At 56.8% G+C, this 27112-nt stretch overlaps 9 protein-coding genes across 9 annotated transcripts; 4 read left to right on the top strand and 5 right to left on the bottom strand.

Annotated features, from left to right (window-relative positions):
• Nucleotides 1-90: 90 nt before the first annotated feature.
• Nucleotides 91-1671, bottom strand: sdnJ_1 (Glycosyltransferase sdnJ; the record flags this gene model as incomplete). The annotated part of the gene is made up of 3 exons (XM_014686438.1): nt 91-376; nt 431-1072; nt 1130-1671. The coding sequence occupies 3 exons, from the start codon at nt 1669-1671 to the stop codon at nt 91-93; spliced, it is 1470 nt and encodes a 489-aa protein (XP_014541924.1).
• A 983-nt stretch (nt 1672-2654) lies between these two features.
• Nucleotides 2655-6678, top strand: ABC1_1 (ABC transporter 1; the record flags this gene model as incomplete). Its single annotated transcript, XM_066131422.1, has 2 exons — nt 2655-2705; nt 2761-6678. 2 exons carry the CDS (start codon nt 2655-2657, stop codon nt 6676-6678), a joined length of 3969 nt encoding a protein of 1322 aa, XP_065987445.1.
• A 609-nt stretch (nt 6679-7287) lies between these two features.
• On the bottom strand, nt 7288-8814 carry sdnJ_0 (Glycosyltransferase sdnJ; the record flags this gene model as incomplete). Its single annotated transcript, XM_014686436.1, has 2 exons — nt 7288-8200; nt 8264-8814. The coding sequence occupies 2 exons, from the start codon at nt 8812-8814 to the stop codon at nt 7288-7290; spliced, it is 1464 nt and encodes a 487-aa protein (XP_014541922.1).
• A 1219-nt stretch (nt 8815-10033) lies between these two features.
• AMT9 (O-methyltransferase AMT9) lies at nt 10034-11502 on the top strand (the record flags this gene model as incomplete). Its single annotated transcript, XM_014686435.1, has 3 exons — nt 10034-10276; nt 10344-10916; nt 10978-11502. The coding sequence occupies 3 exons, from the start codon at nt 10034-10036 to the stop codon at nt 11500-11502; spliced, it is 1341 nt and encodes a 446-aa protein (XP_014541921.1).
• A 700-nt stretch (nt 11503-12202) lies between these two features.
• Nucleotides 12203-14006, top strand: G6M90_00g092760 (uncharacterized protein; the record flags this gene model as incomplete). Its single annotated transcript, XM_014686434.1, has 2 exons — nt 12203-12716; nt 12775-14006. The coding sequence occupies 2 exons, from the start codon at nt 12203-12205 to the stop codon at nt 14004-14006; spliced, it is 1746 nt and encodes a 581-aa protein (XP_014541920.1).
• Nucleotides 14007-14949: 943 nt separating this feature from the next.
• OXR1_2 (Oxidoreductase OXR1) lies at nt 14950-16384 on the top strand (the record flags this gene model as incomplete). Its single annotated transcript, XM_014686433.1, has 4 exons — nt 14950-15169; nt 15226-15925; nt 15984-16288; nt 16344-16384. 4 exons carry the CDS (start codon nt 14950-14952, stop codon nt 16382-16384), a joined length of 1266 nt encoding a protein of 421 aa, XP_014541919.1.
• Nucleotides 16385-20008: 3624 nt separating this feature from the next.
• On the bottom strand, nt 20009-21586 carry G6M90_00g092740 (uncharacterized protein; the record flags this gene model as incomplete). Its single annotated transcript, XM_014686432.1, has 1 exon — nt 20009-21586. One exon carries the CDS (start codon nt 21584-21586, stop codon nt 20009-20011), a length of 1578 nt encoding a protein of 525 aa, XP_014541918.1.
• Nucleotides 21587-23979: 2393 nt separating this feature from the next.
• Nucleotides 23980-24627, bottom strand: cprA_2 (NADPH--cytochrome P450 reductase; the record flags this gene model as incomplete). Its single annotated transcript, XM_014686431.1, has 1 exon — nt 23980-24627. The coding sequence occupies one exon, from the start codon at nt 24625-24627 to the stop codon at nt 23980-23982; it is 648 nt and encodes a 215-aa protein (XP_014541917.1).
• Nucleotides 24628-24705: 78 nt separating this feature from the next.
• On the bottom strand, nt 24706-25521 carry cprA_1 (NADPH--cytochrome P450 reductase; the record flags this gene model as incomplete). Its single annotated transcript, XM_014686430.1, has 1 exon — nt 24706-25521. One exon carries the CDS (start codon nt 25519-25521, stop codon nt 24706-24708), a length of 816 nt encoding a protein of 271 aa, XP_014541916.1.
• Nucleotides 25522-27112: the final 1591 nt, after the last annotated feature.

Raw genomic sequence — 27112 nt, 5'->3', positions numbered from 1 at the left:
TGCGCCAAAATGCTCTATTCATGACTAGCGTAGTCTTGACCGCCTCTGGGTTGTATGTACTTGGTAGGCCGTCGGTTCCTACTCTCTCCATCAGGCCTCAGCCGCAGAAAGCGCCAAGTTGAGAATCCCCTGCGCCGCGACTGCGCACCCGTCGCCGTTGGCCTTGCACGCTTCCGCCATGGCAGCGGCCTTGCTTCGCATGATTTCAGCCCGTTTCCCCAGCACAACCTGCTTCAGCATCGGCGACAGCTCGCTTTCCGAACACCTCGGCGCGTTGTGGTAGTTGCCTATCTTGCCAATGCCAAAGTACTCGACGCGCCGTGCAAAGTCGTAGGTATCAAACCATACCGGGAGCACGACTTGAGGTACGCCCGCGCTGGGTAACGTTAGTAAATGTTGAGCCTCAATGGATGGGAGAACAATAACAAACCTGACAGCTTCGAAATAACTATTGGCACCGCCGTGGTTGACTGAGCAGATGACAGAACCTGAAGTGAGGATTGAAATGGGCTCAGCCAACAGCCAGTCGACGATACGAACACGGTCATGGTAGCCAATTTTCTGATGCAAGGGTGCGTAATCGCCGTCAGAGTTGACGCCCTTGTTCAGCTTCCAAAGCACCTGAATATCTCGTCCGGCCTCTGTTGCAGCGTCTAAAAGGGCTTTAATGGAAGCCGCGAGGCTCATGGTCCCGCTATCATCGTACAGGAAATGCGTGCCCAAGTTGATATACACGGTTGACCTTTGCCGTATCCACGCATCTAATTCCACATCAGACTCTTTTAATGGCGGCGCTGAGCGAACGATCGGTCCGCACGAAACATAGTGTTCTGGAACGACGGAAAACGGAAAGTCAACAGTCGAGTTGCTAGGAAGAAAAACCTTTAAACCTTCCGGTGGATCAAAGGATATGCGACCCCAGTCGGAGTAGTATATCTCAGTCTTTTCCCAAATACTCATGGCGACACTGTGTATGTAATCGCTATGGGGGTTCTTTCTCCATTCTCGCTGGTAGTACAACGCTACTGGAATCAAGTAGAGCGGTACGGGGTAGGGGATAAATGAAGCTGTTCTTTGCATGTCTTGACGTCAGCCACAGGACGGGGTTGGGATGCAGGTTTGGACATACGGGGGATGTTTCCAAAAGGACTCATAACGAGGCTGCTTGCCAAGGATGAATTCACGATAGGTGTTTGGCGACAGAATCGACCACCTGGGCTTGATATCGTAGCAGACGGTGACGGCGGGGGTGAAGAGGTTGTCGACCATGACGAGGTCTGCATCGACAGTCTGCACCACCTTTTTGACCTGCATGATGAGATCAAGCAGCTCGTCCGCACTCCAGGGGCATGCGACACGGGGCATGAGCGGCGCGGCGCGAGAAACACTCCAGACGTTCGGAGGCAGGCTGCATATTTCTTGCCACTGGTGCTCGGGACGGTAGAAGAGGCTTTCCTTCCACGTCGGGCCCGACAACTCGTGAAACGTGACCTGCGCGTTGGGCGAGGCGGTTTCGTTGAGGGCATTCACAGACGGCTGCAGCGCGGGGAAGGAAGACAGGTGCAGGTCGACGTCTGCGGCGTTGGACTGAAGCCATTGGAGGACGGCGAGATGAACATTGGCCTGCCCGAGCTCGGCATTTGTCAGGAAGAGGATGCGTTTCTGCTTCATTGTGTACGCAGGCCGGCTGCTGGGCGAGTCGCGCAGCCTCCCGTTGCTCGTCACAGGAGATGGTATAATGATTAATCAATGTCAAGTTGCAAAGATGATGTCCCTCGCAACCAAATCAAGGCGGCATTGTATCCAACACCGCAAAGAGCCGGGAGCTCCACAGAGAACCGACCTTGAACAAGAGCAGGTGACCAGCACAAGATGCGGAAAACTCGTGGTGCCGCGACGGATAGCGCAACTCATTACACCCTCCTGGACACGGGAGTCGACAGAATCCACGGCTTGGCCGTCGCCGCTCGCGGATGTGCCAGCTGGCATCCCACAAGCCAACAGTGCCGTGCCAAGACGAGAGAGGGGGCAATCTGTGGCAGCTGGTTGGTACCAACCGCTCAAGAGTCCAACATCCCGGTTCAAAGTACCAAATGCAGGTTGATTCAACCGGACTCCAGTCATCCATCATTCGTGATGAATCCACCAACCACACCCATGCTTTCTGCACGCAACTTTTCGACTTGGATACACCCTCCCCCCTTGCAAATGCTCCTTCCTCTGCGATGGATCCGAGTCTAGCGTCAATCCATGCTCATCTCTGTCGCCTCCCTGTATGCGCGGGAATTATCGCGGTTGGCGCTGGAGTCAGCTTTCAAGCGTCCCAAGTGTAAATTCCCGAACAAAGACCCTCAAATCGGATATCCGAGAGGCTAGCGATGCAAGTCTCGCTCCAAATCTCGCTGGGCCTTGGCTCTTTTCCTTTCTTCTTTTCCAACGTTTGAATCGGGAGCAAGCAGTGCCCGCCTGTTCGTGTCCACAGTGTTCCAGCACTGGTTGTCCGTTTGACCGCTTTGACTCCATACAGTCCTACCAAGAATGGATAGAGATCCTACCAGTTAACATTCTCATCCATCTTCGTGCTTGCGTCTGTCTGCTCTCTTTACCGTCGCCCAAGATACCCCATTGAGCGCCTCAGACCCCAGGCGGACATCATGTCGTCCAAAGATTCGGAAGACGACCAGTCTTCGAGACGAAAGTGGCTGGCAAGTCTCCGATACACGCAGCATCGAGGTGATGAGCTGACTTTGAACTCACCAGGACTTTGGCAGCATCTTCGTCTTCTTCCGGCTCCCCTTTGCCGTGCAGCCGACGTACATTGACGTGCTTCTCGTCGTGTTTGGAACGCTATGCGCTGCCGCAGCCGGCGTTCCCTTCCCCCTCATGGGCGTCCTCTTCGGCCAGCTTGTCGATGACTTCAACAGCGCAACCTGCGCGGCCCAGGACGGCCCGGGACAAGACGCCTTTCGCTACGAGTCCGCCATCAACGACAAGGTCATCAAGACGGCCTGGATTGGCGCCATTGCCCTGGTCCTCATCTACTGCCACCTCACCTCCTGGGGCATCATCAGCCAGCGCCTGGCCCGGCGTCTTCGCAACCACTACGTGGCGGCTCTGCTGCGCCAGCCCCCTTCCTTCTTCGATAGTCGCGGCTCTGCCGGCCAGGTCTCGAGCCGGCTGCAGAATGACATTGCCGCCGTCCAGTCTGCCACGTCGGAAAAGGTCGGCACCATCATCACCACCTTCAGCTTCATCATCACCGTCTTTGTCATTGCCTTTTCCACACAGCCCAGCCTGGCCGGCATCCTGATATCCGTCATGCCCGTCTTTCTCGTATCGGGCATCCTGAGCAGCAAGTACATCGGCAAGTTCACCAAGGAGCAGAACGAATCCACGTCGCACGCTTCGTCCATTGCCTCCGAGGCCCTGTCCCACATCCCCGTCGTCCATGCCTTTGGCGCCGCCGCCCGGCTGGAGAAGATGTTTGTCGGCCACATGGCAAGCGCCCGCAAGCATGCCATTGCCAAGGTTGCCGTCGCCGCCATCCAGACGGGATTGCTGTACTTTATTGCCTACTGCGCCAACGCCCTGGCCTTCTGGCAGGGCAGTGTCCGCATCGCCGACGCCGTGTCGGACGCCAGTAACAGTTCGTCCATTGGACAGATATACGCCATTGTCTACCTGCTCATTGATGCGTGCGTCATGCTGGGCGGCCTGGCGCCGTTGCTGCCATTCCTGGGAGCTGGCGTCTCTGCATACCAGCGTCTCATGGAAGACATTGAAACCCCGTCTCCTATAGACGGCACTTCTGATTCAGGCAGGCCCCTGACTGAAGGGATGGACAAGACCATTGCCTTTCGAGATGTGACGTTTGAGTATTCCACCCGCCCGGGCCAGCCTGCCCTACGAGAAGTCAGTCTTGAGATTCCCGCTGGGAAGTATACGGCCATTGTTGGCCTGTCGGGGAGCGGCAAGTCCACGATTGCATCTCTCATTGCGCGCTTGTACGATCCCACGTCGGGAACCATTGAGATGGGCGGCCAGGATCTGAGGGAGCTCAACGTGCGATCGCTGCGGAGCTCCATGACCTTTGTCCAGCAACAGCCGTCGCTTTTCGACTCTTCCATCCTGGAGAACATCGCCCTTGGGCTTGTCAACTCTGCACGCCCAGAACACCAGCACTTGAAGCCGTTGCTCGCGAGACCCGAACTGGCCCTCGCAGCAAGCAAGGGCAAGGAGGCCATGACCTGGGCGTCATCCCAGGGCAGCGGCTTCGCCGAGATTGTACAACTTGTGCGCCAAGCGGCCGAGAAGGCCGATGCGGCCAACTTTGTCGACCGCCTCACCTCGGGCTACGGAACCTCGGTTGGGCCCAGGGGCACTTCTGTCAGCGGCGGCCAGCGACAGCGTATAGCCTTGGCTCAGGCGCTGATCCGAGATCCTGAAATCCTGATCCTCGACGAGGCCACCGCGAGCGTCGACTCGGCGAGCGAACAAAAGATGCAAGCCGCCATCGAGCAAGCGGCAGCCTCGGGAAAGCGAACCGTGATTTCCATTGCCCATCGACTGTCGACAATCCAGGGCGCCGACAACATCATTGTGCTGGAGGCGGGAGAGGTCGTCGAGCGAGGCACGTATGCCGAGCTCATGGCCGTCCAAGGCGGCAAGTTTGCCCATTTGGTTCAACTGCAAAAGCTGAGCGCGACAAGCGGCAGTGCGGGAGAGGTCGAGTCGCGATCAAGTGCCTCGCTAGCCGACGTGAACGAGAAGTTTGAAGAGACAACTGCCGACAACGCCGAGACAGACAAGAAAAAGGCCGCGACGGAGAGCACAGAAGAAACGTCAGAGGAAGCAGATGGCACGGTGCCCCAGCCATTCAGCAGCGTCTTCAGAGGCATTGCCTGGCTGGTCCGACCATCGTTGGGTTGGGTTCTCATGGCGCTGATGGCGGCTGCCATTGTCGGTGCCACATTCTCTGGATCTGGCCTCATATTCGGCTACACGGTGAGTGCTCTGAACCCTTGCCAGAGCACCGTTGAGCGCATCCTCTCCATGGGCCGCTTCTTTGGCGGCTTAATCTTCATGCTCGGCGCGGTCGAGCTCATCGCCAACTTCCTCGCCTGGTGGGGATTCGGCATCATTGGAGAACGGATACTCTACGCGCTGCGGCAGCTGTCTTTCCGGTCGTTGCTGCAACAGAAGCTCGAGTGGCACACGTCTGAAGGGCGCACGCCGTCCAGGCTGCTGTCCATCATCACCAAGGACTGCATGGCCATTGGCAGCTTTAGCGGCTCTACCTTTGGCACGGTCTTTGCCATCTGCGTCAACATCATCATCGCCGTCGTGATATCTCACGTGTATGCTTGGAAGATTGCGCTGGTGACGCTTGTCACGATTCCCATCCTGCTGGGGTCCGGATTCATGCAGCTGCGCATGCTGGCTCGCTTCGAGGAACGCCACCAGGAAGCCTTCTCGACGGCGAATGCCCTAGCCGCCGAGGCCATCCAGTCCATCCGCTCGGTGGCGACGCTCTCCCTGGAAAGCACATACATGGTGTCGTACAAGCGCCTGCTGGAGCCGCCGGCGAAGCAAATCGTGAGGTCCGCCGCGCAGACCAACATCCTGCTTGCCATCTCGCACACCATCTCGACCTTTGTCAATGGCTTGACCTACTGGTGGGGCTCGCAGCTCATTATGAGGGGGGAATACACCCAGAGAGACCTGCTCATCATCCTCGTGGCCATGCTGACGAGCGCCCAGCTCTGGGGAACCATGTTTACACTGGCGCCAGAGTTTTCCAGAGCGCGCCTCGCCATATCGAGGGTCATGGCCATTGTCCACATGGGCTCCGGTATCCCGGATCCATCCCGGAAGCCCGACGCCGAAGCAACTGCCGAGACTAAGGACCCCGACCCGACCGCTGCTTCTGGCAAGACGGGCGCGACGGTGGTGTTTGACCGTGTATCCTTTGCCTACCCCGGCAACCGTGACGCTTCCGTCCTGGACAACGTATCCTTCACCATCAAGCCCAAGCAGTTCGTCGGGCTGGTCGGTCCCTCCGGGGCCGGCAAAAGCACAATCATGAACCTGGTCCAGAGGCTCTACGAGCCCACGGCGGGCGCCATCCTGATAGACGGACTGGACATTGCCAGCCTCCCCGACTCGTTCCGCGACGGCATCGCCCTGGTGCCGCAGGACCCGGCCCTGTTTGACGGGACGGTCCTCCACAACGTGTCCCTGGGCGCGGTGCCCGGCCACGAGGCCACGGCCGCCGAGGTCGAGGAGGCCTGCCGCGTGGCCAACATCCACGACGAGATCATGGCGCTGCCCGACGGCTACAACACGCAGTGCGGGCCGTCGGCGTCGCGCCTCTCGGGCGGCCAGAAGCAGCGCGTGGCCATTGCGCGTGCCCTCGTGCGCCGGCCGCGGCTGCTGCTGCTCGACGAGAGCACGAGCGCCCTCGACGCGGCGGGCGAGGCCGCCCTGCAGAGGGGCCTGCAGAGAGCGTCCAGGGACACGACGGTGCTGGCGATTACGCACCGCCTGCACACTGTTCTCCGGGCGGACATGATTTTCGTCGTCGAGGGGGGGAGGATTGTCGACCAGGGGCGGCATGCGGACTTGGTTGAGACGAATGAGAGCTATAGGCTCAATGCTATGCAGCAGATGCTTCAGTGATGTGCTGGTCTGAAAAGTAGTCTTTGCATTGGAGGGTTGAGAGATTTATAATTGTAGTTTTAATACGTGGAGAAAATTTATGCACGGTTTATACTGAGGACTTGGAAGTGGATGATATTGTACTTGTGGTGGCTGGCATGGAGTGAAGCGGCACGTTGGCAAGCAACCAACGTTCAGCTGGCTAAGCTTCCTGCTTTACCTCGTAATGCGATATAGAAGAAGGTTTTTGAGTATTTCCTTGACAAAAGGTAAGATTGTTATTAGGAATAGTTAATAAAACACCAACCCACATTATTTACGCGTAAATACATGGTGAGCCTCACATGTGGTGTTAATCTTACCATTGAATCTTACCAAGTCCACATATAAAGCCTACCGCAGACCACATCTCGCCGCACACGGTCCCAGCAGAGCTTCCAGAGAGAATAGGTTACAGGCCAATGTGGCAGTTAGGCTCTCGAGTGCTCTTTACTTTGTCTACGCCTACTTGACAAATACAAGTCAACATCTTGGCCTTGGGGTCTGGTTACACGCGACCCCGTTGCTGCGGTTCAATTTAACGCATCCATTATAAAGCGGTATACTTGAAACAGTCCACACAGACGAAAACTACATCATTTCCAGAATCTTCCGCGCGGCAACGCGCCTCCCGCCGCCATTCTCTCCGCACACCTTGGCCAAGGAGGCCGCCTTCTCTGCGAACCGCGCCGCCTGTGGCCCCAAAACGACCTCCTTCAACACCCTGCCCAGCTCCCTGGCACTCACCCTGGGCGCGTGCCTCGGGCTACCAAACTTGCCTACGCCAAGCCACTCGGCGCGTTTGGCAAAGTCATACGTGTCCCCCCACACGGGCAGGACGACCTGCGGCACCCCGGCGCTGACAGCCTCAAAGAAGGAGTTTGCGCCGCCGTGGTTGACGGAGCACACGACGTGTCCCGTCGCGAGGATGCTCGCCGGCTCGGCGTCCAGCCAGGTCGTCACCCGCACGGCCTCGTTCCACTTCTGCCCAAGGCCCTTGAACGTGTCGTCCGACAGGTCAAAGTCGTCCCCCTTGTTAAGCTTCCAGAGCACCTGCAGCGGCTTGCCTTGCTTCTCGGCAGCCCGGAGCAGCAGGTCCAGCGCGCCGGCCATTTCCAGGGCGTGCCGCCCGTCGTAGGTCGCGTGGGTGCCGAGGTTGGCGAGGACCGTGGGCCGGCTCGCCAGCCACGCGGCCAGCTCGGGGTCGGCGTCGGCCAGCGGCGCGCAAGGCCGGACCATGGGCCCGCAGGGGACCATGTGGCCGGGCAGCACGTCAAAGGGGAAGTCGATCTCGGGCCGGGTGGCGAGCAGGATCTGGAGACCCTCGGGCGGCACGATGGAGATGTACGCCCAGTCGGCGTAGTCGGTGTCGATGGCCTCCTTCATGCCCTTTGCGTGCTGGCCCATGAAGGGGTCGTCGTGGTTGAGGTACATCTTGCGCACCATGTAGTACACCAGCGGCATCTGGTACCACGGCACGGGGAAGGGGATGGTCGACCGCGGGCTGGTAAAGACGGTGTTAATGAGCGACGCGTGAGGGAGGTGATGACGGGCGTGGCTAACTTACGGAGGGTACTTCCAGTAGTATTGGCGGCGAGGCTGCGCGGCGAGCGCAAACTCCTTGTACGTGTTGGGCGACAAGACGACCCATTTCGGCTTGAGCTTGTAGCAGACGGTGACTGCGGGCGTGAAGAGGTTGTCCACGACGGTGAGGTGCGGATCCACGTCGTGGATAATGGTTTCCAGGCGCGTCACCAGGCTGCACAGCTCGTCGGTGGTCCAGGGACAGGCGATGCGCGTCAGCTTGGCGGCTTTGGAGACGTTCCAGACGGTTGGGCGGATGGCGCAGAGCTCTTGGAACTGGTGCTCGGGGCGGCCGAAGAGGGCCTCCTTCCACGACGGGCCGGGCAGCTCGATGAATCTGAGCCTGCTGTCCGCCGTGCCGGTCTCGTCGAGGGCCCGGACGGACGACACGGGCTGGGCGAGCGGCGCAAAGGAGCAAATGTAGATTGTGACGTTGGGGTCGAGTTGCAAGAGCTCGTGGGTGGCTGCTAGGAACACGTTGGCCTGGCCCAGCTCCGAGTTGGTGAGCATGAGCACGCGCTTTGGGTCTGCCATGCTGAGCGTGCAAAAGACGTTTACTGCGCTGTGGATAGGGAGTTGATCCTTGGAAACAGTCACAGCCACGGGGCGAGCTCGTTGTCTGGTGCTGCACAAGAAGAAAATACATTTAATAGTCTACTTGTAAAGAATAGTCTTGCCCCGTGAATAACATGGCCAATTCTATCTTACCTGGCCTTGGCGCTAATAAGAGGCATGTATGTACGTTGACCACACACATTACCCAGTCTGCAGTAATTTTCCTCGAATCCGTGCCCCAAGGACCCCGTACAACCGCCAGTTTCTCGCCGGGGTCATTCTGATGAGGTTAGAAAAGTGCATCGGCCTACCACTCCTCGCTCGTTGCCGCGCAGGTCACGGTTGGGGCCTGTACCTCATTTCATAACGGACCATGGTAAGATTATAGTCTTGCACAAAACCCACCGGTCGAGTCTATACCTTGTCGCTGTTACGTATAGTATGTATTATATTGTATAGGCGAAACGTTGAGGTCAAGCTATAACTTGATATGTGGACGCCCCCCCGGCACGGCCCGCTTTTCAGTGGCGCAACACCCCCATCCCGCCCCACTCCAGATGGCAGCGATTTGATTGATAAGATCATGTTGCGCAATCTCTGCGGCATTTCGTTTTAAATTGAAGCGGAGTGGAGCGTGGGGAACACACATGACGCCCTGACAACACACCTTGACGCATGCGCACCAACTCGACAAGATCTAGGGTCTCTGCTAGCATTCACTACACTGTTCCTAGCGGCTACAGCTGCTCCGTTTGGTCAAGTCCTCGCTGTATTTCATCCTGTCCCATACCCACTCCGTCGCTGACGGGTAATAAGCCAGTTGTGCGGTATTATTGTACGTAATGCCAAGAGACGGCGCGCAATCCCTGTAGCCACTCAAAGCACGACATCTTGTACTCACAACCCCGCTCCTAATTCTTCCGGCTTGGCGACCCCTAGAGGATGACTATCACGGCAGATAACCCACTGCACAAGATCGAGACGAGACAAAATTCCAGGCGTACTCGCGGGTGTACGTACTTATGCTGGCCGTCCGAACATGGACGTCCGAGCATGGCCGTCCGAGCATCTTGCGCATGTGAGGGAACCTCTGTAACAACCGCTCTCAAGTAGCATCTGCCCAGCGCCGCCGCATTTGACAGAGGTCGCCCCCCCAAAAAATCACGACTTTTCAACAACCCCCACGGCGCAGAACATCATGAGCGGCGACGAAAGCATCAACGGCCTCGCGGCCCAGATCTCAGAGCTCGCAGGCGGCTTCACCAAGTCCCTAGCAGAGGCCAGCGTCGCCGAGCCCAACTTCACGGCCGCCAGCGCAACCAGCTACGAGAACCTGACGGGGGACATGTTCCTCCGCCGGCAAGAGCTCCTCGACAAGATCACAGACCTGTGGTACCTCGTCCAAGGCCCCAGCGAGAGCATCTTCAACTACGTCCACACGGTAAGTGCCTCCAAAGACAAGAACCAGTCCTGCCCTCTTGAACAGGTGCTAAGCTGACTCACGCCAGTGCGTCCCCGACATCATGGCGCTCAACCTCATGAACCACTTTGACTTCTGGGCCGCCGTGCCCCTCGACGGCTCCGCATCGGCCGCCGACGTCGCCCAGCACGCCAACCTGCCCGAGGAAGTAGCCCGGCGCGTGCTGGAGCACGCGCTCACGCTGCGCCTCTTCGCCCCCGAGGGCGACTTCAAGACGACGGGGCGGGTGCGGCACTCGTGCCGGTCCGCGGCGCTCGTCAAGTCGGCCGGCCTGCGGGCCCTCGTGTCAACCGTCATCGACGACGCCGGCGCGCCCATGCTCGCCATGAACCGCGCCCTGGAGCTGTACGCCCGCGGCGAGGCCGGGCTCCCCCGGGACATGGACAAGACGGCCTTTGCGCTGTACCAGCGCGGCGGCACGGTGGGCGGCTACAAGACGTCGTGGGAGTTTATAGAGAGCGACGGCGAGGGCGACCGCAAGGGCTGGCGGCAGAGGAACTTTGTCGAGTTCATGCGCTACCTCAAGGAGATCTTTCGCCTGGAGACGGTTCTCGAGAAGTCGTTTGACTGGAAGGCCGCGGGGAAAGCCACCGTGGTGGATGTGAGTTTCCGCCCAGCCGCTGTACATCTCGACGCGTTGCTAACTGTTTTGTGACTTGTAGATTGGCGGTTCCGGCGGCCACGACTCGTTCGCCCTGGCGCAAAAGTTCCCAGAGCTCAGCGTCGTCGTGGAGGATTTGCCGCAGGCGCAGGCGGGCTTCGACAAGCACCAGCCCGCGGAGATGAAGGACAGGGTCACGTTTGTGGCGCACGACTTCTTCCAGCCGCAGCCTGTCGAGGCGGACATTTACCTGATCAAGTTGATTCTGCACGACTGGCCGGACGACGAGTGCGTGCGGATCCTGCGCGGGCTGGTGCCGGCCATGAGGCCCGGCGCGCGCGTCTTCTTCCTCGACTACGTGGGCAAGCAGGAGGCCGGGGAGGGCGAGGCGCCGATGCCCCGGTCGATACAGCAGATGGGCACGGCGACGGACCTGAGGATGATGGCGCTGTTCAACGCCGAGGAGCGCCCGGCGGAGGCGTGGCGGGCCATTTTCGAGGCTGCCGATGGGCGGTTCGACATTGTGCGCCTGGAGGCGAATCCCTTGAGCTTCTTTGTTGTTATTGAGGCCGTGTGGAGGGGCTGAGCTGCTTGGGTAGAGACGGCATGCTGGGTAGAATACAGTAGAGATGGTTTATGCCTATGAAGTATCTGATGGTTTATTCCTATCAAGTATTTGATGGTTTATCCCTATCAAGTATTTGATGCTTAATTTTCTTCCTATACAGTGAAACAATTCAAGTTGTGGGTGAAGTATCTAGAGCAAACGCGGAATGTGTCCGAGGTAAGGCAGCACTGATGATCGGTCCAAATAGGGTCGTACAAGCGAGGCCGTGTAGTTGGAGTGAGGAGTCAATACAATTAGGCACGACCAATCACTTCAATGTTCCCTTTCCCCCGCTTGACGTCACTCCAAACAGAAGCGTGCGTTCCTTGGTCTACACATCAAGGCCAATAACCCTGTCTGCCCCACGACATTGGACCTCGTCGGACCCTCACACTCAAAGTCAACTACACACGATGCAACATGGTATAGCCAGGCCACATGCAACAAGGTAAATCCACCGCAGCCCCAAAGCCAAGACAAAAGCCAAACACGCCATGCAAGCAATCATGTGCAGAACCTGCCCCCCTGTCGGAGCGGTGCCCAGTCTTGCAAACCAGACCCTTCTCTGCTCTCACTCACACCAGACCGTATGTACCAAGTTATACCAAGTTGCGTCCCGCACAACGTGTAGCTTCTATCAAACGTCGTTCTCCCCTTCTCACCAAGGTCACGACTCACAATGGACGGCACCGTGCTCCCCTCGCTTCCCGAGCTGCGGCTACACACGCCGCGAGATGCGATTGACGCACAAGCCATCGTGGCCCAATGGCTCTCCCAGCTGCAAAAGTGCTTCGAGCAGCGTGTCTACGACGACATGGCGCACCTCTTCATCGACGACTGCTGGTGGAGGGACATACTCGGCCTCGCGTGGGACTTTACCACCAAGCAGGGCCGAGACACGATCGGGGCGTACCTGACCAGCTCGGAAGTCAGTCTAGACAACCTATCCCCAAGCGCCGGCGGCCTGAAGCCAGCGCTGGTTGAATGGGGAGAAATGGCCTTTGTCCAGTCGGGCTTCGTCTTCGGCACGCGACACGGCCACGGCCGAGGGCTGGTGCGCCTCGCCCACGGCGCAGACGACACCTGGAAGGCGTGGACCGTCTTCACACAGCTGGAAGAGCTGAAGCAGAGCCCGGCCGTCGACGGAGCAAGCAGCGCCGCCGGAGACGCGCCGGTCCTCATCGTCGGCGCAGGTACGTAGCCTCCCCGTCCTCCTCGGCCGTGCGTGCGCCAACGTGAAATTCGATATAGGGCAAGCGGGCGTCATGCTCGGCACCCGCCTGCGGCACATGGGCGTGCCGGTGCTCCTCGTCGAGAGGCACCAGGCCGTCGGCGACGCGTGGCGCTCCCGCTACGACTCGGTGCGCCTTCACACGCCCAAGTGGACGGACCACTACCCCTTCCTGCGGTACCCGGATACCTGGCCCGAGTGGCTGGGCCGCGACCGCGTGGCCGACTTCCTCGAGCACTACGCGCAGCTAATGGGTCTGGACATTCTGCTCGGCACGAGCGTCACGTCCGTCCGGCGCGACGGGGCGAAATGGGCCGTCGAGGTGTACGGGCCCAAGGGCAGACGGACCATGTTCCCGCGGCACGTGGTCCTCGCCACGGGCGTCGTGAGCGACCAGCCCAACATGCCGCGTTTCCCGGGCCAAGATTCCTTCAAGGGGCTCGTGTACCACTCGAGCCAGAGAAAGTCGGGACACCTGGTGCCCGACGTGGCGGCGAAGAGCGTCGTCGTCGTCGGGTGCAGCACGAGCGGGCACGACGCGGCACAGGACTTTGTCAACTGCGGCGCAAAGCAAGTGTCCATGGTGCAGCGGCACGCCATCTTCTGCGTGTCCAGCGAGTCCTGGAAGACGATGCAGCTGGGGCTCTGGAACATGGAGGGCCTGGGGCTCGACGAGGCCGACGTGCTGGGCAACTCGTTCCCGACGGCGGTGATACGCACCATGAGCATCGGGCTGACGGCGGCCATGGCCTCGGCCGACGCGGAGATGCTCGAGGGCCTGCGCGGCGCCGGGCTGGCCGTGCGCACGGGGGGCGACGGGTACGGCCTCGCGGACCACCAGCTCGTTCGCGGCGGGCACTTTTACATTGATCAGGGGGCCAGCCGGATGATTGTCGACGGGCGCATCCGCGTGCACCGCTGCGAGGGCGGCGTGCGCGAGATGGCCGAGAGGTCGGTGACGCTGGATGACGGGACGGAGCTCGAGGCCGACGTGGTGGTGCTGGCGACGGGGTACCGCCGGAACATTGACCATGTGCGCGCGCTCATGGGCGACGAGGTTGCCGACCGGCTCGCGGGGTTTGGGGACTTGGACGGCGAGCAGGAGCGCAGGGGGTGGTGGCGGCCTACGGGCGTCGAGGGCTTCTGGTACATGACCGGCAGCTTCATGTGGTGTCGGCAGTTCTCGCAGGCGCTGGCGTTGCAGATTGCTGCGGATTTGGGACGGAGCGTTTCCCCTGGCGGCGAGGCATAATTGTGGATGTGGCTTGTTCTACTGTCAACGTGCTCCTAAGACATTGATGACTATCTGTCAACTTGCTACATGGTATACTAAGTGTTCTGTACTCCGTAGTTGGTGGCATAATCGCGCGTCGAGGCTACATTGGTATAAAATTAAAGTTGACGTCTACAAGGGAACGGCTGTATCAAGCCTGCCGCCGTGGTAGACGAGACAATGGGAACAGATGCAAACTTTTCCCCCGATGCTATGGACACGCCGGCCCTCCACAAACATCCAAGATGCTTGGCAGATGCAAGCGAAGAGATGCGCGAATTGTTTGCGTCTCCATCAGCGCCATCCGACGGCGCGCGCTACTCATGCACGCTTACTGTCTGTCCAGCGTCTGCGCGAAAGCTGATGCGATTGATTAGATGGGAATGATAAGATTATCACAGCACACCACACCCGACCCACCGTCGACGTCTGCATGAAAACCTTGTTTGGAAGCACCGACGACACTTGGAATGTGTCTGCGCCAATCATGTACTACATCTCGCATGCATGGCCCCCACGACATGAGACAGCGCATGCCGGCGGATGCAGGTCTTTCTACAAACACGCCCGGAATCCCTGCTCCGTCATGGCCAACGTATTATCCTACTCGGCGCGACTGGGCACTACGACATCGTCAAGAGCCCACAACCAACCCTGCAGAATCCCACCAGCAGCTTGGCAACCAGGGCACAAATTTCCTCACGAGCATCAACCGCGTGCATGTGAGGCTTTTTGTCTCTACACGCAAAACGCGCAAGCGCCTCGCCATGGCATCCCGCAACACGTCCTCTGCTAGCCCCTCGAAACTCTCCATCTCCTACTCGCAACAGAAAGATAGCCTTCGGCAACCGTCTCCCACCCGAATTCATCTATTCCCTCCCTAGCCTCCCTAGCCCATTCACCTCCAGGCCGCACCGCAACCATGACCGCCTCCGCCTCCTCCTCCTCCGCGCCAGACGGCATCGTCACCGCCCGGGTCCTAATCGCCGGCGCCAGCTACGCAGGGCTCGCCGCCGCCGTCAACCTCCTCGACCTCACCGACGGCAAGCCGCCTCGCATGGCCGTCGACCCGTACCCCTTCCCGTCGACCTGGCCGCGGGTCCGCTTCGAAATCACCATTGTCGACGAGCGCGACGGCTTCTGTGCGTATCCCGCCCTCCCCCCCGGTTGCCCAACCGTCTAACCGGCCGCCTTGCAGTCCACGTAGTCGGCGCGCCGCTCGCGCTGGCCAAGCACTCGTACGCGGAGAGGGCCTGGGTCGAGTTCCCGCGGCTGCCGGACCTGCAGCGCCCCAATGTGGCCTTTGTCCACGGCACCGTCGCCCGCGTGGACTGGGCGTCCCGGACGGCCGAGGTGCGGCGCCACGGCGCAGAGGCCCCCGACGTGCTGGGGTACGACTACTTCGTGGCCGCGACGGGGCTGAGGAGGGCGTGGCCGGTGGTGCCGCAGTCGTTTGGGCGGGAGGCGTACCTGGCCGAGGTTGGGGAGCACATCCGCCGGGCTGGGGGGGCGTCGCGCGGCGTCGTGGTCGTCGGCGGGGGGGCCGTGGGCGTCGAAATGGCCGCCGAGCTGAAGCTGTGCGTGCCGCATGTCGAGGTGACGCTTGCGCATTCCCGCGGCGCGCTGTTGTCGTCCGAGGGTTTGAGCGACGAGTGCAAGGACGCTGCGTTGAGGATGCTCCGCGAGGCTGGGGTGCGCGTGGCCCTGGGCCACCGGCTGGATGCGTACGAGAGGGTCGAGACCGAGGACGGCGAGGAGAGGTACCGCGTGCGCTTTGACAATGGCGCCGAAATGGACGCGGGCTTGGTCATTGTCGCTGTTTCCAAGAGCGTCCCGTCCACGGCGTATCTGCCGCCTTGGGCTGTCGATGCCGAGGGCTACGTCAAGATTCGACCCGAGTGAGATTTCCCGCGTGCCTGGCTGAGGAGTAGATGTGACTAACGTGGTCGTCGATAGCTTGGTGATTGAGTCGGAGGGTCCGAATGAGCATCGTCACTACTGCGCCGGCGACGCGACGAGGTGGTCGGGTATTAAGCGCTGCGGCGGCGCCATGCATGGCGGGTACTGCATCGCGAATAATATACACCAGCATATTTTGAAGGAGGCCGTTGGCCATTCGCCAGAGTATAGGAGGCTGGTGCACCTCGAGCCCATGATTGCCCTGGCCGTGGGCAAAAACGCCGTCTCTTCGGGGCCAGACGGGACTGACGCCGGCGCCCATGTTATGCAGAAGTATTTTGGTGAAGATTTGTATCTTTCCGGTACGTCTTGCTTGTCCTTTTGATGGTGTATCTTGATGATTAACCTGGAATTTAGGCTGCTGGCGATGGCTGGGCCTGGGCATAAAGGAGGAGTAGAACCTAGACATGTTACCGGGGCATCTGAGAGCAGAGCACGAGACCTTGTCCATTCTAGGATTGCATGTATAGCATTTTTTACCTGTTCTTCATAGTGTTGAGACGGATTTAATGACTTTATCGCAATATATAGAGTATTATTGACAAGTGGCAAGAGGCACATGTACAATCCGTCTAAGCCCAGGGACACAATGGAAAGCAAGTACAGCACTTGTCACTCTATCGATGCTACGTTTCCACTGGGGCAAGGTGAATTTAAATTGTCAACTGGAATGCATTAGACTATCCTATACCAGCAATCGTGTTACCTTCTTGTTTGGTTACATTTGATTTGCTTGACCAAGACAAGGCATAGCAATTCATGTAGACAGTATTCTTGGTATCTGGCTTCAGGAACAAGGATTATTTCACAAGACCTGCTGCATAACATTATAGTTGCATTTTCTTCCGTTGATTTCGCTACCCATGTGGCTTGCAAGCTACACTTGACGCTATAGAGCCTTGTTTCCAGTGAGCGGTAAGAACCAGTCCGGACCAGCTACAGATGAACAAGGTGATTAAAAATACGTTGCGTTTTCCTAGACCCCATGGATCCCGTGGCACCTTTACTTTTCTTCCAAACTAGGCAACCAGCTGATTTCCCTTGCGGCACACTTTGTTTCACGACAACTTGATGACTATAGATGTTGGAATATTTAGAATTTTATGCAGTCCGGCCACCCCACGCTTTATCCTGCTTTTAAGACTGAATATATCCAGCCATAAAAACCCCCTTGATCTGCTATATATTTGTGCTTATAACACACCTTTTGCTTATATTTCTCATTAAACTATTTCATTACAGCCAATACATAGTATATAAGGAATAGTCTGCTTATATTGCATTTGTAATGCCTGTAAAGCGTAGTTGTATCATTGCACATGCCACAAAGAGGAGTAGACCTAAACTAGAGTGTCACGGTTTGACCACACCAAGAAAGGGTAATTACACTAGTACATGGCCTGTTATTGTTTAATCTTATATACCTCTCAGTTGTAGATGCCCTGTATTTCACCCGTTGACATGGAGTAACCTAAGGGGCCACGGGTTCGTATAATCGTATCCCCAACGTCGACTCTCGTCTGGTTATTTCGAAACTGATTACCACGCTATAGCGCATCATCCCCAAAGGAAGAATCCTTGTAGTACGGTGAAATGACTGGTCTGCAGAGCCAGAGCTCTCTGTTCCGTTATCAAGCCTTTAGTAAATGCGTTTGTGGGTACCCAGCCCATGCAGCTATTCCCAACCCGACTTGCAACCGCCCAGGGTAATAAGGGGGCATAACTGTGACAAGGGCTAGAGGCTTAGAGTAATTACTTAATTTATCTAATAATACTTTTTATTATTAAAGGTTTTAGGTTTTTTTTAGGCCTTATTAATTAAAGGGGTTTTTGAATATAAAAAGTTCATGAGGGACTTTGCCTCAGATCTCGTGATTGTAGCCCTCGTGTAACCTGCCATTTCCGTGTGATAATAACGCCCAGCAGAGATGACCAGAGACTATTTCAGCAAGTACACCGCGAGACCGGCGTGTGAAGAGCACACACACCAGTATTCATTATTAATTTACATAAAAAAAAGAAAACGAAAAAAGGCTATATGGTCGCAAGGGCCCACTAGCGACACAATATGGGAGCCGTACCAGGCTCTGGAACAGTAACAAGCAGTGAAAAAAACACTGAACGCATCGCGAGGCGTTAAACGCACTATCTCGGGGAACTGGTTAAAAGGAAATAACCCTATAGTATAGTTTAACCCCCTCATTGCGGAGGGACACAAGTATTCATGGCACGACATTATCGATTATGAGCTCAAGCTAAGTCCTCGGATACTACCAACCATCATGTCTCAGAATCAGCATCAATGTACGAGAACTTGTACGGCAAGTAAATGGCCGTATTCTTTATATTCCACAAGTACCGAGCCAAGCTACGCCAAAGACAGCACTAAAGCTACATGTGGTCTTGCGAGCAAGAGAACCATTCCACCGCTACACACCTGTCACGCGGAAATAGCCGGTTGCATAAGGGCTACAGTCACGAGACTAGGGCAAAGTCCCTCACTGACTTCTTATATTTAAATACCCCTTTTAGTTAATAAGGCCTTCAGGAAAACTGAGAACCTTTAATATTAAAAACTATTATTAGATAAATTGAGCTAAATTGCTCCAAGCCTCTAGCCCTTGTGGCAACACCACAGCAAAACACGAGCCATGGAGTGATGTGACAAGGGTTCAACATGGAAGGCTTGTAACAAAGGCCTAGATTCAACGATAATCGAGTAGGGTCTGGTGTCAAAGGTCCTTAGTTTTCCAAGACAAACAGAGCGATAAGTAACTACTATATATACAAGAAGGAAATAACCATGGCAGGGGCTTATTCCCGGGCACGCGTTCAATTTGTGTAACTACTAACTAACAGGTCCTTTGTCGGTGAAACCCCTTTTTGGGCTTCACCGTCTGTTGGGCCTTTTCCGTGTACCATGGAGTGACGACTACGACGCCCGAAGCGTCAACTGGTATTGATTGCAAACCGTCCTCCAGGCTACTGCTGCAAGAGCATTTGCCTCAAAAGCAGCCCTGTCTTTTCAAGTGCTCTAGGCCAGTAATGTCCCGAAGACAAGTCAATATCTTCAAAATCCCGCGAAAAACCGCCACCGCCTGTGACATGAGCTCGTTATGAGGGCTTAGAGTAAAAGGGGCTTAACTCAATAATAACCTCGCAAGATATTATACGTCTTAAGTTATTAAGAGGGAAAAAAGGGATAATAATTACTTAATATATATAAAAAGAGCGCTTACATGTATACTTAAGGTTCTTATTTAGGCCCGTATTTAAGCTATATTATTAATAAGCCCCGTATTAGTAAAACCCTTTTATTAGGCTTCACGATCTGTTGGGCCTTCTCCATGTAACACCGCCAGAGCACGGGAGAGGCCGCTCACGGCACGGAGCCCGTTGGAATTTCCACTGCGTCAATATGATACCACGACAGCCGTCCATGAAGCGGATGTCATGTTCTCTCAGGGAACGGCGTCTGGCAAAGGCCTTTCCTCTCCCACTTACCCCCACAGACCCTCGGAGCATCAAGAGCAAGAATCTGCCAACACAGTTGCCAACTCAGCTACATGCGTAACCATTTTCAGGGCTCGGCCATCCCTGCGCGCATCTTGATCCGTGTACCGGGCAGCATCCCAAGAGTGACAGGACTAGATGAGGCATGAGTGTCGCGACGCCCAGTCTACTTTGTCAAGTAGATGCCCTGCATACATCCTCTCCGGGAAATCCTCAAGCGTCAAAGCTGCACTCACTAACATGCATTTTCCTAGTCCGTAGTCCATCGTAATCCAGGACATTCTACATTCTCCTATTGTAATAGAAACAGAACATGTAAGTAATAGTCCAACAGTAGCTCATTTCGGGCCCTCGTAGATTCTACATAGCATAGAAAACAAACTGGTCTAGCACCACGTATCAACCCACAGAATCAATAATAACCACATGGCCAAATCACACTCCTATCAATAAAACGAAACAGCTTTTAAAAACAGTTGATATCATTTCCTTTGCAAGATATGCCTAGTCTACTGGTAGTACGTCTTGCAGTCCCTCTCACCGGGCATCTGGCAGATAGTGACCTTGACACTAGCCTTCGCAGGATCACCCTGCTCGCAAGTGGCATTGGCCGTCTCCTTGGTTGTCTCCTTGGGCTTTTCCTTGGCCTTCTCCTTGGACGCCCCCTTGTCGGCTCCGCCGACAGGAGGAGCTGCAGGAGCCTCACTGTCTTCCTCGCACTTGTCATCCTCGGGGCCCTTCTGGCTGGCAGGCGCAGAGCCAGTCTGCTTAGGAGGCTCAGGGCCGTTCAGGATTGGACTTTTGGGGCCCTTGGAGTCTGAAGGTCCAGGGCCCTGCTGCTTGGCAGGCTCCTGTCCCTGCTGGCCAGGGGCCTCAATGCCATTGGGATTCGAACCTCCAGGACCATTCTGCAGAGGAGGAGCCTGACCCTGGCCCTGAAAGTTGACAGGGGCCTTGATTTCCGTCTTGATCTCCGTGATAATCTGCACCTTGTGCGTGACGCTCAGGGGCTTGTTCTCCTTCAAGTCCTGCAGGGCAGGCTTGGAGGCCTCAACCACAGCCTTGTCAGCCTCCTTGGGTCCCTGGGCAGCAGCCTCCTGGATCTTGTCAATGGTAGTCGCCTTGTCGCGGCAATCGGCGTTGCACACGACGGCAGGGAGGACGGCCGCCTCGTCCTTGGAGACCGTCGTGACCGAGTCCTTGACGGGCACGGGCGCGTTAATGACGGGCAGCACGGTGAACTCGTCGGGCTTGGTGAAGTTGAAGATGGACGTGATCTCCTGGTACTGCGTCAGGATCTCAACCTTGGCGGTGGCGTTGACGCTCCCGGTGATTGTGCCGTTTTCCAGCTTGACGGAGCAGAAGTAGCCGATGTCAGCCTTGATCTCGAACGTGGGCACCAGCAGGCCCAGCTCTACCGAGGACGACTCGGGAAACGACTTGCCGCCAAACTCGAAGCTCCCAATGTTCTGCGTCTTGGGGCGGTCCTTGTAGTACTCCTCAATGGTGAGGTTCTTGGTGGCGACGCCCGTGCCCGCGGGGAGCTGGTTCCAGCAGTCCCAGGCGGTAAGCTTCTCGTTTGTGCCGTTCTTCTGGCACGTGGTGTTGTTGATGGCGCCCAGGACGTACTCCCACGCCGTTGCCTTGGGCACGGCGTCGTTGAGAAAGGCCTTTTGGCCGTCGGCCCACGCCTGCGAGTACCATTCAAACTGCGCCTGGGACATGTGGTTGTGGGCGGCTTTGCAGGCCAGGCAGCCGTTGACGTCTTTGAAGTAGGAGCTGCCTTGGTCTTTGAGACAGCTGCCATACGCCTTCAAGTTGGCCTCGGAGGTGGTGTTCTTCTTGAGCTGCGTCACGATTTCGCACTTGAGGGCAATGGCCTGCTCTGACAGACAGGGGGGAACGACTTTGTCGCCTCCGAGCGAGTAGGTGCCCGGCGGGTGGCACTGGTCGCCGATGTTGGCGCCTCCGGCAAGGCGAGCCGCGACGTTTTCATCCTTGAGGACCTGGCGTTTCTTGAGGGCCGAGGCCGAGGCACACTCTACAAGGGCCAAGACGCCGGCGAGCGCCGCCGTGTTGACAAGCATGTTGATAATAAAGGTGAATTTAAGGAAAGTGGTGGTTGGAGACTGTTGGAACAGCAAAAACAAGACTTGTATGAAAGAGCGTCTGGGTGAATTTTAAAGAGCAAGACTTGCTGGTAGGGTAGACGGACTTTAATATATAGCACCACCTGTGAGCAAGTTGTCGAGACATTGCCGTAGCTTAAAACACCAAAAATCCGTTTTTTTTTTTGGATAAAACATGTGAGCCCACGGCATGACTCGGCAGACATGATACGACCTACGTATTGATCTTGAGTCATGGGTGTCAGGACTCAGGAGCATCTTGGACGTTTCTCCGTACCAATTCCACACCTGAATTGTTTCTGAAGAGAGCTTGACTCGACGGAAATGTTTGCGTTGCGTTTCCATGTGCCCGCATAGACTGTCAGATTAAGGTTGAGAATCATATGCAAGGCTATGCGCCGTCCCCGAGAATCAACGGCCTTTACTTTTTTGAGCCACACTCGTTATCATGTCGCCTTTTACCAATTGATCAAGATTTCCAAGTCCGGATCGTCTTCCGGCTTCCAAAAACTTCCTCGCAAAGCAGGATTCACACTTGCCACGGCTTGGAGGCTTCTCCAAGTAAGTGTTGCTCGGAACTGCGGTCGGGTTAGGGTTACGTGTGGAGACGAGCGTCAAACGCCGCCGACGAGAAATCCATTTTGCTGGGCCCGCAGGCTCGTCTCAAGTCGCGCAGAGTTGAGGCGGTGCCAACACCCATTCATGCATTCATGCGACGTGTATACCCTCTTCAGGAGAGGAACCGGCGTCGAGGCTATATTAGGCCCAGTGGGGTTCAGGCTGACGAGACTGAAACTTGACATGTCCTGCACACTGCAAAGCGTGCGAATTAGCAGGGATATCTCGTGGCGCGGGCTTCAGGTAAGGAGGAGACTCAGAGGAGACTCAGGAGAGGACTCAGGAGAGAGGACTCAGGAGACAGGCGAGTCAGGGATCACAGGTCGAGGCTAAAGGCCAAAAGCTGCCATCATGTCAATGGCATACAGGACAAGTCCAGCCTCCGTATGGGCAGTCAGTCCGTGTTCAACAGTGGCCTTGTCCATTTTCCCCTTTTAGGAAATCTCGCACGCACATGTCCAGTGGAAAAGGCGCCGGGCTGATCGGCCGTCGGGCCCGTCGCCGATCCTTTGACAGCTCCGCCCCTGTCTCAGCTCGTCCCATCACGGGCGCGCAGGAGGAAATGCACCGCCTCCTCCGCTGCAATTTCACAGTCTGCCGGTGGCTTGATGTTGGGCTATGCCGTCATGGCTGGGCCCTGTGGTCAGACTCGTCGCGCAGCCCGACAAATCTGGGCGTGAAGAATCGGGGTTCGGGCCCATGGCAAGATATCGCATGCCATGTCCAGACAAGCATGTTATCGATGCCCCCGCTAACCCCACAGCCATTGCTGTCTTTGTCGATGAATTCAGGGGGACGTGGTGCAGATCGCGATGAGATCGAGGAGGGAAACCAGGTTGCGCCTTGGCCTGAGCTCTACACGACAGACCAGATTGGTCTCTCCTACATGGTCACTATCACTCGTCTGCACTCTCGCCAGTCAGGCTTCACTAGACGCATGGACGTTACCGAGGGTTACACCACGAGACCCTAGGGCTCCAAGGCTCGCCGCCGCTTTGTACAAATCAGACGCTTTAGTCCCACCGGCCTTTGATATAAACGACCGTCATGAGATGAATCGAGTTGTCACTCCAAGCCCTCTACTAACACTGCACCGAACCTGATTGATAACTCGGAACCATGGGATGATTTCTAGGGAGGCCGGGGGTACATAACCTGACGGCCAAAGTGGTCAGAGTTGGCTGAACATTGGCACGTCACACACATCAAGCAAAATGCAGGAAATCTCGCGCAAAAGAGCCATTCACCCATCTACCTAGAGTGTGGCATAATCAAAACCCTCGTCAAACCAAAGCCCCAGCTTCTCGTCCATCTACACACCAAATATCAAGAGTCAAGACCAAACATCCTCCTACAGCTCGTCAGTCATCCCCTCCCTCATCAAAAGAATCGCCGCCAGCCGCAGCAACGCACAAGAAACCACACGCAGAGCACATACCTGATACACCTCAGCCGCCTTCATGTCCCTAACCACGCCCTCCGCCTCGGGCAGCAACACCCCCCTCCGCGAGGCAATAACCCGCGCCACCGCGCGCCCAACCTCTCTTGCCATGCCGCCCGCCGCGTCCCCGATCCGATGCTGCACGTACACCTTGTCCGGGCCCCCCCTCGAAAACGCCGTCACCAGCCGGAACCCCGAGCCCAGGCACCGCCCCGCCTCGTCAAACTCGTCCTCGTAAAGAAAGTCCTCCCCCCGGGCGGCGGCACCCAAAGAACAGCATCATGGGGCCGACCTACGCGCCCGGCAGACGCAGGGCCATGCGTTCGCGGATAAAAGCCCGGAAGGGCGCGACGCCCGTCCCCGGGCCGACCATGATGACGGGACATAATAGGTCGGCAGGCAGCCTGAAGCTAGACTGGCGTATGTGGACGGGCACCTTGCCCTGGAGCTTGTTTCTCGGCCCGGCGACGCGGTACGTAGCGCGGCCGTCTGTCGCCTGCTTCAGCGCGAGGAGGTAGTTTGTCGCGAGGCCGTGGAAGAGACGCCCCGATACGGGGCGGGCCTCGACGACGGCCGTGACCGAGATGCGCCGCGGGTGCTCTAGGCTAGACGACGAGATGGAGTAGTACCGCGGCCGGAGCCTGGGAATCCCCTGGATGAGAAGCGGCAGGGGGGTCTTGTCCCATGGCCTGCCGCGGCCGACGGCGTCCAGGAGCCGCGCGAGATTCATGTGCGGCCGGGTCACTTGTGCGGCAAAGTCGGCCTTGCGGCTGCCCAGGCGGGCTGTTTCCGCGCGGCTCGTGGCATCGGGCGCAAAGGGCGCGAGGGCGGCGACGAGATCGCGCGAGGGGGCGCCGCAGATGTCGAGATAGTGCCGGAAGAGGGCGGCGTACGTGGTAGGACTGGGCGGGAGGGTCGGCATGGGCCACCGCGGGTGCATCTCGACGACGGTGTCTTGCTTGTCCGCGAGGCCGAGGGCGTTTAGGAGCCGCACGACTTCGGGGTCGGGGTTCGTCGGTCATATGGCGGCGTGGTCGCCCGTGTGGTAGGAGAGGTCGCTGCCGGCGAGGTCGATGTTCAAATGCAGGCAGTTTCGTTCCGGGGACTGGAACAGCTCTCGGATCTCTGATACTTGGGCAATGAAGGGGTTTTGGCTGTCAAACGGACCGCTTGTAGACCCCTTCAACTGCTGCTCATTGTGCTCGCCGGCGTAGACTATAGTCGAGTCCTTGCTGGGGCACGGCTGCTCGACTACGTCCAAAGCATATACGTGTTCGGGGTCGTTACGGCGTAGGACCCTGACGTGTTCGAGAGCAGTCCATGCTTTTTCTTTCCACGCGAGGAAATCTTCTTCCAGGGTCCCCTCGCCGTCGTTGCCCTCGCCTAGCTCGCCTATGCGTGTTGCGCCGAGATGGACAAGAGCGTGGTTGATGCTTCGGGCCATGGCGTTGTAATGGTCGTGGGTGCTGTAGCCGAGGCCAAATATCATGAATTGGAGAGACTGGAGCGGCGAGCTTCCCAGCCTGAGGAGGGCTGGTGCCTCTCCTGCAACGCTGGCGAAGAGGTTTGCGGCGTTTTCTGTCGGCTCGCCATCGCCAGTTGTCGCCAGGACAAATACGACGGTTTTATCACTGGCGACCTTGTCGAGTGTGTCAAAGTTGTAGTCGGCGGGATTGGCGACGACTGTTTCAAGGCCGAATCGCCCTCGACCATCCGCGGCCAGCCGAGTCGCGTAACTCTCGGCGGTGCCCGTTTCAGACCCGTAGAAGATTATACAGTCGGCATCTAGCCTTTCCATCTCGGATGAGATGTCCATTAAAGAGTCCTCGCTCATGCCGGCTACTGAGGGACATGGGAGGGGAGCAGCTCGGGAAAGGTATGTGAGGATGACTTGACGGTGAACAAGAATAGTCTGAACAGCGTGGATGCCTCCTTGGGATACCCGTTGCCTTTATTACGGAAACCTCGAGAGCCTCGATTCGAGAGGCATATTGTGGATTACCATACGCAATGGAGTCTGCTTGGAGCGAGGACGGTACACCTGATATTCGTTGTGCTAAGCTTCTGCCCGTGTAATGCAGTCTGAACATGCAGTTCTATTCCCTGTTGCCCGTTTTGGATAGATATAACAGTCCAGTGCCCGCGGAAATGCTGTATTCGGCTAGAATCACGGGACATGATTCAAAACAATTCCGCACCAAGGGCGTGATGAGTCACAATGACTCCGATTGATCATGCTGGTCAACAAAAGCCAAAAGAAGCCTGTTGATATTTGAAAGAGCAAGTGTACGTGTGGCATGCACTCGGTTGGGCGCGCCTTTTGGGCTCGTCTTTGCATTCCATGGTTTCATAATGATATCATGGGGCCAGACGGTTCCCAGGATCCAAGACTATCACCAATCATTCAGCATCAAAAGCCTGCGTAGCCCGTGCTTCATTTCGTTTTGGCACCTATGCCCTTTATGTGTTTACGCAGTCATCGCGGCACATGCATTGGAGACCATCTTCGCCCTCCTCGGCCACCGTGGAGATGGAGACGGTTCAAATGCCGCGGAGATTCTCTGCATGTGTCCGCGGAGCCAAGCACAAGGGCACCAATCCGAGCCGTAAAAGACCCCAGTACGTTCGAGCTAGGATAAATCCCCACGGATGCTGTGAGTGGTCAGTGGAAGCATGGCTAGAATCATGCATACATATGTAGTGCGCTATTTTGAGGGCTGCCGCCGCGGCGAGTAGAAAGGCGTGTGGCAAGTAGCTGCTGGATTCGAGCTTTTACCGCCGCTGGACTCGAGCCTTCTGAATCTGATGGCATTGATCGTTTATAAACTGCTGAATTTAAGCCTCTTTTCTATTATCCAGCCGGGGACTGTGGGCGGCGAGCTCTGGCCCACGGTCGGCTTTGGCATGAATGACACGACGTGTGCGAGGATCACGATGTATTTACACGTAAATAATACAGGTATTACCTTTAATTAATACTATACTTAAAAACACCCCTATTATAGTATATTAAAAAGGTAGAGCTGAAGCTGCAGCGCCGCCTGCCGTTAACCAAGTGTTGATTCATTTCCAATCCGCATCAGACCACAACCATCAAAGGGCTTAGGCAAAATTCTATCCCTATAGCCATCTCCAGGCAATAATATAGCTGTTGAAACGAGTAATCCACCTGAAATCAATACTGTTTGTCCAATTCTCGACGTTCAAGATCCGAGACAGCTTCGCCGTCTTTGCCCCGTGGGCGTCGCTGGAGACAAACTCTGATTTGGATCTAGTAAAAGGGTCGTTGGGTGAGATTAGGTCCCTTAGGCCTGCAACTCGTGGCTCCGTTCGATTCTGGCAGAATATCATGGCTGAATGGAAATCGACATGGATCAAGACCATCCCGAGTGCAGCATCCACCACAAAAGATAAGTTGACTTAAT

Source organism: Metarhizium brunneum, chromosome 5 (genome assembly GCF_013426205.1).
Source record: "Metarhizium brunneum chromosome 5, complete sequence".
Lineage (NCBI taxonomy): Eukaryota > Fungi > Ascomycota > Sordariomycetes > Hypocreales > Clavicipitaceae > Metarhizium > Metarhizium brunneum.
This window is presented reverse-complemented; position numbering and strand designations above follow the sequence as displayed.